This window comes from Hemicordylus capensis, chromosome 2 (assembly GCF_027244095.1).
Source record: "Hemicordylus capensis ecotype Gifberg chromosome 2, rHemCap1.1.pri, whole genome shotgun sequence".
NCBI lineage: Eukaryota > Metazoa > Chordata > Lepidosauria > Squamata > Cordylidae > Hemicordylus > Hemicordylus capensis.
This window is the reverse complement of record NC_069658.1, coordinates 387,175,608-387,190,056: the sequence shown is the minus strand read 5'-3', so window position 1 is coordinate 387,190,056 and position 14,449 is coordinate 387,175,608. Positions and strand designations below refer to the sequence as shown.

Sequence of the window (14,449 nt, the reverse complement as noted above, 5' to 3'; positions counted from 1 at the left end):
ATCCGAGAGGTAGGAGCGGAGCCACTGTAAAACAGTGCCTCCCACCCCCAACACCCTCAGACGTTCCAGAAGGATTCTATGGTCAATAGTATCGAAAGCTGCCGAGAGATCCCAAAGGACCAACAGAGTCACACTTCCTCTGTCAGTTGCCAATTGGAGATCATCCATCAAGCCGACCAAGGCAGTCTCCACCCCATAGCCCGAAAACCAGTTTGAAATGGGTCTAGATAATCAGTTTCCTCCAAGACCGCCTGGAGCTGAGAGGCCACCACCCTCTCAATTACCTTGCCCAGCCATGGGAGGTTGGAAACAGGCCTATAATTGCTCAACTCTGAGGGATCTAATGCAGGCTTCTTTAGAAGAGGTCTAATAGTTGCCTCCTTAAGACAAGGAGGCATCCTGCCCTCCCTCAGAGAAACATTTATGATATCCACCAGGCTGTTTACAAAAACCTCCCTGCTAGATCGAACAAGCCATGTTGGACAAGGGTCAAGAGAACAAGTGGTAGGCCTCACCGCTCCAAGCAGCTTGTCCACATCCTCAGGAGTCACAAACTGAAACCGATCCAGTCGAATCACATAAGAGGAGTCGGGCACCTCCAGCTCAGACATCATATTAATTGTGGAGTCTCCATCTAGGTCGGCCCAAATCCGAGAGATTTTATCTGGGAAAGACTCTTTAAACACATCACAGCGGGTAACTGATGCCTCCAAATTCTGGTTCAAGGGAGGGGGGGGCAGATACTAATCCCTGAACAACTCTGCTGGACGTGAACTCACAGAGGCAATACGGGCAGAAAAGAACCGCCTCTTTGCCGCACGTATTGCCTGAGCATAGATCTTTAGATGTGCTCTATGTCGCAGTCTGTCAGATTAGAGTAGAGTCTTCCTCCACTTGCACTCCAGTCGCCTACCTTGCCGTTTCAGCCCTCGTAGATCTTCCGTATACCAAGGGGCCAATTTTGAAGCGGGTTGGAGGGGACACTTGGGAGCAATCGTGTCTACTGCCCTGGTGAGCAAGTTGTTCCAGTTCTCAAACAGGGCATCAACAGGATCACCAGCAAAGCCAACATTAAATCCCTCCAAGGCTTATTGGAATCTTAATGGATCCAATAACCTCTTTGGGCGGACCATTCTAATGGGCCCCTCGCCCCTGGGAGTGGGAAGTTGTCGTAAGTCCTACCTTAACTAGATGGTGGTCCATCTATGACAATGGGGAAATCACAGGAGTCCTCACCCACGGAACACCACCCTGATCAGAGTAAAATACCAAATCAAGCATGTGACCTGCAATATGTGTCGGTCCAGAGACCATTTGGGATAGGCCCATAGTTGTCATGGCTGCTATGAACTCCTGAGCTGCCCCGGACAAATTGGTCCCGAAATGAACATTGAAGTCCCCCAACCCCCAGAGTCTGGGAGACTCCAACGCGAGTTCCGCAACCAAGACCGTGAGCTCAGTAAGGGATTCCGCTGGGCAGCAGGGCGATCGGTACACCAACAGAAGTCTCAATCTATCCCTGGTCCCCAAACTCAAGTACACACATTCAATATGGTCCAATACCCTGACAGGGACCCTGGTAAGGGAGATGTTATCCTTATAGACAACAGCCACCCCACCTCCCTGCCCACATCCCCTCACCTGTTCCTCTACAGAATATACTGGAGGGAGAAGCTGGGACCAAACTGGACCACTAGCCTCCCCCAACCAAGTCTCAGTAATACATACCAGGTCGGCCCCTTCATCCATGATCAAATCATGGATGAGTTCAGATTTATTTTGGACTGACCTGGCATTACAGAGGAGCAGGGAAAAGCTATGTGGGTTGTTGGCAGTGCTCCCTGAGGTCAGAGAGCTAGCAGGACAGCCGGAAGGGGAGACCGCTATTAAATTTCTGACTACCCTTCCCCTGGAACCTGCCAACATTACATCTTCTATTCCCCATGTCGTAAACTGAGAGCCCGGCTAACCCTACAGGATTTACAACCCCATGAAAGTAAACAGAAAGCAGCAACAAAACTGGATGAAGGAAAATAAAAGGCTAGCAAATAAAACAGTAAATGAATAAAGTCCCCTGAACTTAAACTAGGTACCCCCCCATAACAATAACTGAGTAATAAGTGGAAGGAAAAGACAAAACAAGGAATGAAACAAGCAAAGGATACAGAACAAGGAATTAAGGGAACAATGCAGGGAAGTACAGACAAGATAAACTGGAACACAGATAATATGCAAGAGCACACTATAAGCTGCCAGCAAAGTTGCAACCAGCAACTCAGCCATGAGAGACTGTTGAATATATATGATTCCACAGAACCAGCAACCAATCAGGCTTCCCTGAGTCAGCAGTTTGGCTTTCTTTCTTGTGATCTCCTGCACCCGTGTGAGTCCCACTGAGCCTGTCTCTTGATATGTCATCTCAGTACAGGGGAAATCCCAGGCTCTTCCTCATCAGAAACCAAGTCTAGCAGCTGTTGAGAATTTTCAGCTCCAGAGTCTGGTTTCTCTGCCAATTCTTGTTGCTGTGGCTTACTAGCAGGCAAGTCCTCCTGCTCTGATTCTTCTGATTCTGAAGTCTGAGCCATTACACCCCACCACCAGCAGGATGGCTGCCCCACAGTCAACGAAGGCATCCCCTGTCCCCTCATCTTCAGATGAGCCCAAACACATTACAGCAATTTCAGCCCAAGTCTAAAACAGCTTGAAAACTGATTAAACGGATGTCCTCTAGCCCTCGCTCTCCCCCAAGGTGGCTCCCCCAAGGGGGTAACCCCCTTTGGTGTTGCCCCTTCAGTGGCAACCCCACTGGTGGTGGGCCTGCTGACACAAGGAGCCTTCCTTTAAAGCCCAAAACTGAGCAGGTGACCCGAGGAACAGCTGAGTCACTCAGGGGCTGATCCCAATCCTGCCCACACTTCCCACAGATGTTAACCTGAGGCTGCAGCCCCACAGGGGAAGCAAAAGCAGGCAGGCAACAGCAGAAGGAACCCCAGCACCCACCTGGTCTCTCATTCCAGGCAGCACTGGGTGGGAGCTAGATGGACTCTCCCTTTCTCTCTCTGCTGGGCTTTTAACCCCAAAAAGTTATAGAACTGACCTTGTCCCTCGCTTTACAATGACCATATGGGGAATCTATGGTGCAAAACAGCAGTTTTTCAGAGGCAGACATGCTCAATCACAACCACCGGTCTTTGTGCAGTTGCTTTCCTTTTTGCTGTTGTGACCATTGTCATTAAAAAGTATGTTCATTGCTGTCTCTGAAATATTCTTATATGTTGGAAGGAAGTTTTTATTATTTGGTACTGGTTTATTACATTTACTCTCTATATAGCAATCTATATTTTCTTGCCGACAAGAGTTTTGTTTGTTTATCTCTCAGGTAAGCGCAGAGCACTGAAGCTGAATTTTGCAAACCCACCATTCAAATCCACAGCGCGATTTACTCTGAACCCTACTGGAGTCCCTTTTCAGAATCCACACATGTGAGTATAAAGCTAGAAGTCCCCTTAGCTGGAACCATTGTGAAGTATGCAGATAAAGCAGTTTCCTTTGTCTTGCTTATGTTGTAGGCCATTCAGAAAAAATGTAGTCTGGACTGAGTTATAGGATGTTCTGTTTACACAACTGTTTCATATGTATTTTTGTAAGTTAGAAGGAAAAAAGTAATTTTTAAACTCACTATCTTAAAATGAGACTACTGCCTTGAACAGTAGGTAAAAGCAGTTCTGATTAGCTGGTAAGTCATCACTTATGATTAATCTAATTCACTGACTATTTTAATCAATGCTTGCTTCTTTTCAACCTGGTTAAGTTCTAATCACAAAATGACAACATGACTAACTCTGCATGCGTCCTTCTGTCAACAGTGTGCATGCAGCGCTAACCCCTGCAGTAGTCCTCATGCTTCCAAAGTGCAGGCAGTCTTGTGCAAGACCGCAACTACTTTTGGTGCTCTCCAGCATTCTGTGAGTGCTCTGTTACAATGGAAACACATCCCTGAAGGTCAGGGACGTGTTTCCTCTGCAAAAGAGCACTTCTGGAGCATAGGGAAAAACACCAAAAATAGCTTTACGTTTACACAAGAGCACCCACACTTTGGAAGCTCAGGGGCTAGTCCTGCATGCATGTGACTAGAAGTAGTCACATAGAGTTAGGTTGTCGGCCAGTAAGTTTCCCAGCAAAATTGTTGTGAACTGCCTTAAGTACAGATTCAGTGTTACATGGAATGTAGAGCAGTTGGATATTTAACCAACAGTAGAATGCCTCTTGAAATATAAGCCTTGTATCCTCAGATCCACCAATCTGGACTGATGGGTGACCTCGCAGCCTGCAAGTATAATAAAATCAGCAGTTCTTCAAATTACCTTCTAAGATTTCAAACATCTAGCCCATGAAGATCCTTAGAACTTTGTGCCTGTTGTTTCCTCGGCTGCCTGTACTTCCTTTGGACTACATTGCCTTGGGTTGTACAGTACAGTATGCCTTTGCTTTGCTGTGTATGTTGATGCTTGTTCATTTAGCTCAGATCCTTCTGTTTCTCATGAACATAGCAGCTTTGTTCTTCCCTGTTTTTCCAAGTAATTTTTGGACTTAAGAAAGCTTTCCTGATATTTATGCAGTTAGTTCTAAAAGCTAGAACATGCAGAGATTTTAAGCAGACATTCTTATAAGGTTTCACGTCCTCATTCAGAGAGGAATTGCCAGGTTTAGCCTGGTGTGTACTGGTATACAATAATATCACCCTTCATAAACAACCATATGAATTTTCAGGACTCTGGACCTGCTATCCATGCTAGAATACATGAGCTGTCTTCTCGCATTAGCCTCACGACTCCTTTCTCTCTGCAGTGGTTTATCACAGCTTTCTTTCTTTGGCTTTTTCTCTTTTGATGGATTTTTCCCTTAGTAAGAGACTTATTCTTAGTAATTAACCCTTCATCCACTTCTAATGGCTTTCTTTACTAGTGTCGTTTTTCATCCAGTGACTTTCAGATTTGGAATTTCTCTAGATGATAGTAGCTCTTTTCTCAGTTTCCTGCATTAAGTCATAACACGCCTAATTTCAGATTCATCAAGCCACAAAGTATTACTTTGTGCTTAAGACTATTGTGATAAAGTAGGTTTAGCAAGTGGGGAAGATAGGTTTTTTTTCTGTGATAATTAAGCTTCGAAGAGTATTGTGAGCTTGGACTTGTTCTAGGTCATGCACTAACCAGTGAAAAAGACAAGCAAGTTTTCACACCCTACATTCTGTGTCGAGAACACAGAATCAGTCTCCGTTTCAAAAGTATATCCACTCTGCAGTCTGTGAGAGGAAATCTGTTAGTATTACTGTATAATCATTGTGTTATGCAGCTATTGTGAAATGAGAGAGGGCCTGTACCTTCAGTGTTTTTCTTCTTCATGATTTTTATTCCTGCTTTTTGGGAAATACAGGTTTCAACAGCAAAGTCCTTAGTTATCGTGTACCTCAGATCTGTGATTTCCCTTTTTCTTTTCAGGACCTGTTTTATTAACAGATTAGTACTATAATCCTTTGAATGAGGATTCTCATATCCTTTCTGAGACCTTTTGCTGGTTGCTAGGATGGGTTAAAATTGCTTTAATGGCACATTTCCTTGATTTGGATATTTAGGTTACATTGATGTCTTGTATAGAAGGTCATATGTCCTGTGACTGAGGTAATTATTTTTATTAGTTTAAATTTCATTTTCTAATCCTTTGTATTCTCTTTTGATAGTTGGTTGTTCTTAGTTTTAAAGACAAGTGCAGCCTAAATACAACTGCTTACGGAGGGACTGCTTATTGTAGTTTGTGATTCCATTCATCTAGATCAGGGGTTCTCAACTTTGGGTCCCCAGAAGTTGATGGACTTCAATTCCCATAATCTCCGTCCAAAGGCCTTTGGGGCTGGAGATTATAGGAGTTCAAGTCCAATAACATCTGGAGACCCAACACTGGGAAAGCCTGATCTAGATGGGTAAATCTGAAGATTGAGAACTTTTCCTATGAAGGTTAGGGTTCTATCTTTTAGATACTCCCATCTGGAAGCTTTGATCTATTGTTTTTCTTCTAAACTTTGAAATTGTCAGACAATTTGCTGGATCTTCCTGCTCTTGAAAATAATGTAAAAGGAAGTGGTTAATGATCTGTGCATTCTGCGGAAAAGTTAATTGCCTATTAGGGTTATTTTACTTTGTTGACAGGTTTTGATCAGGGCCTGGCCAGGCTGCACCAATGGGTTTTTCAGTTAAGAGATCATGAGGAAAGGAATGAGTCACCTTTAAAGTTCTTTATGTCAAGTTTTAAGCCTTATTCACACATTACGTTCAACACACGTACAGTCTGTGTACAGTGTATGCATTAAAGGACACAGAAGTTAAAGGAAGTAGCAAAAGAAAAGTTGCCACTATAAGCCTCAACATTTATTGCTGATAAATATGATGTTTGTCGAGCTAATAACTTGAAACTTGGCATGCATGGTCTGCTAGACAAGGGGGATGTTCACACGAGCAGCCCTACTCAGCTGTTTGCACAGCCCTACGGGTGTAGGTGCTCATGTGAAGCACCCGGATCAATTTTTAGACAGGCGTATCATACATTTCTTTCAGATTTGCTGAAAATGACTGATGTAATCTTTCAGGCTAGTCTAGAAAGTATGCCTTTTGGTGGTTGGGTTCTGAGAAGTGGTTATCCTCCATGCACCCGCATGGACAACATGAGGCGTCTTTGCTGGTGCCAGGTACTCCATCCTCCTCATCTTGATTTGGTCTTCAAAGACCAAGGAGAAAGTGTAGGTGCGTGGAGGGCAAACTGTAAGTGAGTACAATTTGTAACACTGTACAACATCATTATTGATCACATGGCATGGCTATTTAAGGCATCAGCCTTAGGTTCCAGTTTCCTGGCATTGTGGAACTTGTGCCAAAATGAGATAACTCTGATCTTAAACAGGCAGGTTTTTTTTAATTGTCAAATGTCTTACACATGGATAGTTTTTCACATGTTATACTGAACACACATACAGCAATACCCTTTCTGTACCCTTCATTTGAAGGGACTTGTACCCAGGTTCACTTTTAAAATGAACTCTTGTACAGTCATGAACAGAAAAATATTTGTATTGTGTACAGACACCTGAACACACCTACAGCGTAATGTCTGAATAGGGCTCTAGTCTCTCCTAAATTTTGCTGCCCTAAAGAAAAGCAGCTATTGAGGAGATTACAAAAAGACAATTTACCAGATAGACAATTTAGGTCAAAAGTGTTTTCAGTAAGGATGCATATACTTTGGAATTATAGAGGTTTTCTTGCTGGGCTGTTAATTTAGACCTGGTTTTAGGATCATTGTATGTTTTCTGTGGAGTTGCATATCGGTTTGTTGAAGATGAAGATGCCCATTTTGTACAGCAGCTATATGTAAATTAAGCATAATGTTTTGTCTCAAACTGTGCCAGTATCCCCATTTCCAGGACAGAGTTTAGTCAGGCTGTACTGTCTGTCCATTTGAATTCTCTTCTGCAACTTGGGCTAGTGGTAGAAGAGGTTTTTGTGTTGTAAAAGTTGTTTCATGTGTTGTCTTTGTGGTTGAAATGCTATAATGTATGTGTAATATATCTTAATTGGTTCTAGAATTCCAACTTGACAATTTTTAAGAAGCCATATTTATGTTTAATGGTTACTCTAATCTGACATTTTAATAGTGATGTGCGTTTTGACGAGCTTGCCAATGGATGCTCGGAAAGGGGCTTGAGTTATATTCCACGAGTCAGTTGTTATGTGGAATAAGTCAGCTTATTCTGTCTGCTGTGCGGTAGGGAATGTAAGATAAGCTCAATTTGTGTCCTGTGAACAGATCAAAACGGAATTCACAAAACTGTCTTTGCATATGGAGGCTTAACATGGACACATCTTCCACAAAAGGGCAGAGCTCACTTAACTCCTATGTTAGACCAGTTTTTATTTTACGTGTGCTTCCATCTCTTCTGTCTCCCTCTAGATTGACAATCTGTTCTTCAGGTGCGATGGTATTAGGGTCAGAAGGACTTTTTCTATAGGTTTCTTGTCAATTATTCTGAAAGCTTATTAAGGTGGTAGGTCAGTATGCACTTTTTCATATATTTGAGTATATTGCTTAATTTAGATAAAATATACAGAATTGCGCAACAAGTTCTGAATACAGTACTGCAGGGCTGCACTGAGACAACTATTATGTGTGTTTATGTGAAAAACAAACCTATATTACCCCTGTTTTGGGTATTAGAAGCTGCAGCAATGACTTATTTTGAGCCTAGAAATATTACTTACAATATTTATTCTATTCTAATGATGAATAGTTCCTATTTTTAGTGCTTTCTTAACCAGTTGCAAAGGATCAGGAGTCAGGGTCCTCTCTGCAGCATAAGGACACAACTAGGAACTGGAACTCATTCCCAGGACAGCAGCAAGTAGCTGTGTTGCACACTGGCTACTAGAGAATCAGGAAATAATATACATGACTTCCTTGAAAGTAAGGGGCCAGGTAGGGATTTTTACTAATTGGCTCTGAGCTATTTACTGGGATTAAGATAGGCCTTAGCAGCAGCTAAAGCAGTCTTGTGGGACTTGGTATTCATTATATATCAACAGTTGACCAGATCTCTTCAAAACAGGCACTTTTAAAAAACAAACTTAATTTCAAGGTGGCCAGCGTTACTGTTTGATCAGAGACTTCTGTTTAATTCTTGAGCACCACCAGTTCATGCTTCCTCTTAGATCTTTTACATTTCCATTCTTTTGGTAAGTGCAGAAGAATGTATGTATTTATTTATTTTTGTTTAATCATTTTTATTTATATAACATAATTGACAATAGTGAGGGGTGGGAAAAGGATCCATCCAGGAAGCTTGGAATTTGTGTTTGCAAGTCACCACAATGACAGTTTTTCTTGCATAAACACCATCAGTATTACAGTATTGTTGAGAACATCCAGGTTGAATAGATGTCTCACCTGTAGGGTACATTGCTGCAATTAGAGCTTGGTTTGCTGAAAGAGGTGTTATTTTGGCCTGTTGGACCAAACTTACCTAGGTTAGATGTTCATGGGTTTTGCATGCCAGACATCAAAACAAAGGAGACTTTAACATCATTAACCATGCCCTGTAGAACATGAAATTAGTCTTGCAGAATACCTATTCTTGATTACATGTCTCTAAAATTGACAAAGTACTAAACTGATCATTTTCCCCTTAAGCTTTTGAGTGACTTCTTCTTTATGGTCTTTGTGTCGTCCCACGTATGGTTCTGTGCCTGCATAGAACAACCTCTGAACATTCTAAAGCTCTCAACAGAGAACTGACACACATATCCCCACCCATTTGAGGGGGGTTTTAAACTAACTGCGAGTGCCTCAATGGCAATGCAAGAAAGAGCCTTCCCAATCAGTTCTTTTGTCAACTGAAGATCATAATTGAGACAAGAGGAATGAGGTAAAATCTTCTATTCCACTATGTTCAGGCAGTATTTTGCCAATACATATCTGCAGAGAGAACTGATTGCATTAAAGTTCTTGATAAGAATGATGGAATTACTATACTGAGGTGATGGCTCTCCATGACAGTTGCTGCAGTGTGTTGTATGTCACAATAGTCTTGAGACTAGGGGATTGCCAGAATGATGAAGCATGGCAACATTTGATGATTGGTGAGCTTGTCTCCACCATCTTATAACCATCCCTGTCATGTCTGTCTTCAGAAGGATGCAGACTACAAATACATGTTGCTTTAGGAACTATGCTGGAGCTCTTGCAGCTGCCCAGGGCTTTATGTTTCATCGGTTTCACCATAATGGTCTTAGGTTTATTCATCAGGAAGACACCTTCAGGACTGGGTTTTCTATCCATTTTGATTTTTTAACCCTGTGCTAAGTTTTTCAATATGAATGAGAGAAAAACCTACTTTCCTTCTGCTTACTTGTGATGAGCCTCTGACTGGATTGTCTTTTGAGAGAGAAATTCTTCCCCAAGAAGAAGCATTGAACAGAAGCAGTACAGTAGAGATCTAAGGTGCTGCTTGATTAGCAGAGAACTCTTGCTTCTAAGGGATTCTGATGTGTCCCTTTTCTTGAGCAGCTTGCCTTTGGATTACTAGTTATGCAGAAGTGTTTGATCTCTTTTCAGTTTTTCCTACCCTTGGATCACGCCTTAAAAGGGATAGTTAAAGTAAGGGATTTCTTACCTGGAAATATTTGTGAGAGATTCAGATCCAGAAGCTCTTACGCGTTCTTTTAGCAGCTGCGAAATGGATGGTGAAAGCTAGCCCCTAGCTCTTCCATTTGTTCTTGGAAAGAGTGCAATGTACTCCACCCTAGGTAAAAAGGCAATAGCTACCATTCCTGATTGGTGGATCAAGACACAAGCACTAAATTTTCAGGTAAGAAATTGTCCTTTATCAAAGCACTGGAAAGCAAGATGGTGGTAAACAATGTGGCAAATTTTGCCATGAAGTTCAGCATTACTAATTAATAAGTTTATTGCAGGTGGTTGATTTGATAAATAAAAGCATTGCATCTGAAACCAAGGCTCATATGCTATTCATAAATGGGTTTGCTCAGAAGCAAATCCACTTGATTTTGGAGAAATTTGCTTCCAAGTAAGTGTCCTTTGGATTGTAGCCTTCCATTGCCAACAATGGTTTTACAAGGTTTTAAAATTGCCACTTTTCCCCAACCTAGGAGAGCTATGGACTAGCCTTAGCAAAGAAGTGAAATATGCTCATTTCTTCTATTACTCAAAAGGCAGCCTGTCGTCTTGATGACTATATGTGTATGTGTTATTGTGTTACGTGATAACAGCAATGTGTTTTCCTGTCATTTTTACAATTCTCTTCCTGGCTGAAGTGATACACAAGCAACAATGGGTAGTAATCACATTGCCCCGTTCACTTTCAAAAGGAGAGAAGCGGAGATGATCGTGAAACTTTCCAGCAGGCTACAGTAAGCGTAACTGTCTGTTAGCCCCATTTTTTCATAACAGAAAAAAGGCATCAACACAATTATAGTACCTTGCAAAAGCTTGTCATTCCATTAGTGAATTAATGCATTTGTAAAAGTAATTATCAAATATTTTCAATATACGTTTTCATTCTTTTTATATGATGAAATTTTATTCCTGTGTTCATGCCTGTGATTCCTTATGTTCTGTCCCTATTTACTGTTTTTGGCTTTAGAAAGACGGTGAATTTTAAAAAGTCTAGCATTGGCATCCTCAGGATGGCTTGATACAAAAAGCTGCCTCATTGAAGGAAAAACAACAACTCAAGAATAGTAATCCTTGGTAGAAGAGAGTGGTGCAGGTGTGATGACGCTGTTGCAGATAGCAGGCCTGCTGTTCAGAACACCTTCAATGGGTTATTTATTTGGTGTAACCTTTAGAAGCCTTATCCCCTTCTAGGAGCATGTTATGCTAATTAAAAGATAAGGCTTGCTAGCAAAAATGGGGTGAAGATGATGAAGGTTGCAGTGGACATAGGAATAGAAAAGAAGAAAGATGTGACTGGACTGGAGATCTCCAAAGGCTTCAGGGCCATGAAAAGCAGCTTAGTTTGCCAGATGTGGCACATAATGAGTAAGACACGACTGTTTTCCAGTCCCTGAGTTACTATGTTCTGCCTATTTTCTTTTAAAAATGAACTTGCTGATCTTACCTTCCATTATCTTTGATAGCTGTGTCTCTTTTGAGCAATACATGCTGAATTAAGTTTTGGCAAAAATCACTGCTACGCAATGTGGTCATTCACACAACCAAAATCTGTGGTGTCTAGGGAGGGCTGGAGGGAAGGCAGGAGTATACCTGCCTTCCCCCACATGACTAGCCACTCTTCTGTGTGCACCCACACGATTAGCACAGCGGAGCTGACTGATTTAGGGATCTGGAGGAGGAAGTCCTCCAGTATCCCACAATGCATTTGCACAGGCAGCAGAGAAGATGTCCACGGCAATGCTGCAGCTCCTAGCTTCCTCGCCGCTCTTTAAGTGGCACTCTGAGGTGTACAGGAAGCCAGGCTGTGTGTGCGATCGGGAGCAGCTGCATGCAGCCCCGATCACATACACAATTGGGGCTGTTAAGGTAAGATGGGACTTTGTCCCTCTTAGTTAAGAGAAGGGTATTAAAACAGGATAGCCCTGCTCTGGGGCATGCGAGGTAGGAGTGGGTCGTGAAGCTCTGCATGAGCCTCATTACCCAGGTTTTCCCACTCATGTCCTGCTATAGCTGGTCATGTGAATGACCTTAACAAACACCAAGTTCAACATCTCCCAAGTAAACAGAATCCTTCCCCTATATACACACATTCCACACCCAGCAATTTTCTATAATTGAATATATATATATTATATTTGAGCAATATGACCAGTTTAAGGAAAGAGGAAAATACATTCTTGTGCATGAGTGAAAAACAGCCAAATATCGGCACTCAGAAAATGTGTCTAGAAATGATTGTCAAATTGAATCAAATACTGTACCTTCTAAGGTATGCAACCTGTTCTTTAGTGGATATATTAGAAAAGATTTAGTAGTCTGTTAAAAATTGCTGTTCTGTTGTTGGTGAAGATAATGACTTCCAAAACTGCAATCAAATTCATTTTGCCAGGAATAATTATCTTGCAGTCCAAAACATAGATTACCAGGAGACAACTGAGAATATGGTGACAACATGTTTACTTTAACTTCAACAATAGGAGTAATTAATTTTGTTGGAGACAATGATAATTCTGCCCTGCCCACTAAAACTTTCTTTCAAATTCTGAACATTTCTGTAACTTAAAATCTCAGCTTCCAGAAATATAGCTTAAGCATACCACATGTGGTAAAGTTAATTGGTGACACCAAGGAAATATGAATGCAGATAACAATCTTAAATGTTTCGCTTTGCAAGGTAGAGGAGTTACAGTAAACACACTCAGTACCCTGAATAAGCAAGGAAGAACAGACAACATTCGTAAGTTGCAGAGTCAAAATACTGCAGCCTTCACTTGCTGTGCCTTGAGGGGTTGCTTGTTGAGCTCCATTGGCACTCTATAGGTGTGCCTATGACAATGAAAGACAGGGGAGAACATAAGACATATTTGGTGTCTATAGGAAATGGTCTACCTTCACTTGTATACAGTACAATGAGAACATGCATGTAACTGTAAAAGGAGGTAGAAGTAGGGATTAATCTGTGAGCCCAAAATTGGGACAGCATAACAGGAAGATTATTGCAGATAGACAGGAAAAGCAAAGATAAAATAGATTCAAAGCAGGGTCATTCAAATTAATAGGTGTGAAGTTTGAACATAAATTTTGGTGGATGGGGGAGGAGTTGACAGACCTAAGGGTTTGCAATTGGAGGAAGGAAAGTGGGCAGGACATTGTTGTTATGCCCTGCAGAGTATCTCCCCATGCAGTGGTCAGCCAGCCTCTGTAGGTGATGGGTCTGATTGTATGGTGGTGGTTAGGCTTTCAGGGCCTCAGGCAGATAGTGGACAGTGCAGTAGCCTATCCTTCATCCAGACCCTGAGAATCAGAGAGGTATATGAGCAATCTCTCAGGCACAGGAAGCCTAAAAAAGCCCTTCCTTAGCTGAGCCAATGTGGAGCTGGTGTATGGGGTGGGGGTGGGGGTAGGACGCTTCTTCCTTAAGAGCCACTGAAAATATTTATAATCTTGACAAATTGATTATCACAGCAACAGTTCTGTGATTATTTATTTTACTTAGTTCTCCTTTCTTTCCTCTTTACAATTGTTTTGGTTGCTTCTTCAGCTTACATATATGTTTTTGACTGTACAGTTAAAATTAAACAGTATAAATAAAATAAGCTTGCTTTTGTTAAGTACTAACAGAATGTATTTTTTGTTTCATATGCATGCCTCATTGCACTGACTGCCGACATACAGGCTTCAGAAAAACTGCAGTCTTCAAAATGGTTTTGAAGTTGAACCATTCTGAAATAATTCTGTGAACTTTGCTGAGATGCTAAAAGTTACTAGCCATCTCACAGAACTGCTGCTCCCCAAAAATTTTCAAGTTAGTTCAAAATGGTTTTGAAGACTGCAGTGTGACTAGAGCCTTAGTTGTAGCAGTTTTAAACCTCCACCCTACTGGGCAAATGATCATTATAAATAAAGGCACCAGCTGACATACGAGGAAAATTACTCAAAGTAGTCCCATTGAAATTAAAAGGACAAGTAGGCTAACGTCCTTTCAATTTTATTGAGACTACTTTGAGTAATTTTCCTCAGCCACCTTATTTAAATTTCCTCATGTGAACTGGATCTGAACTGATTTCTTATGTCTGCTGACCCAGTCACGTAACTTGCTTGAACTGGAACAAAACTAGAACATCAGTTATTGTTGAACCTGAACCAAAAAATTAAATAGTTTCGCTCCCTGACTTGGTGATATTTATGCAAACTTGTGTACTACCAAACT

General features: G+C 41.6%; 1 protein-coding gene across 14 annotated transcripts in view; it reads left to right on the top strand.

Annotated features, from left to right (window-relative positions):
• The window catches only part of MAP2K4 (mitogen-activated protein kinase kinase 4), a 78,652-nt gene that overhangs the window by 19,621 nt on the left and 44,582 nt on the right, over positions 1–14,449 (top strand). For 11 of the 14 annotated variants that reach the window (XM_053288210.1, XM_053288212.1, XM_053288208.1 and 8 more), the window contains 2 exons: positions 3,380–3,482; positions 10,878–10,973. In XM_053288210.1, the coding sequence (XP_053144185.1) occupies positions 3,380–3,482; positions 10,878–10,973 (199 nt within the window). The remainder of the gene's footprint in view (positions 1–3,379; positions 3,483–10,877; positions 10,974–14,449) is intronic. The other 3 variants (XM_053288217.1, XM_053288215.1, XM_053288218.1) reach the window with 1 other exon arrangement.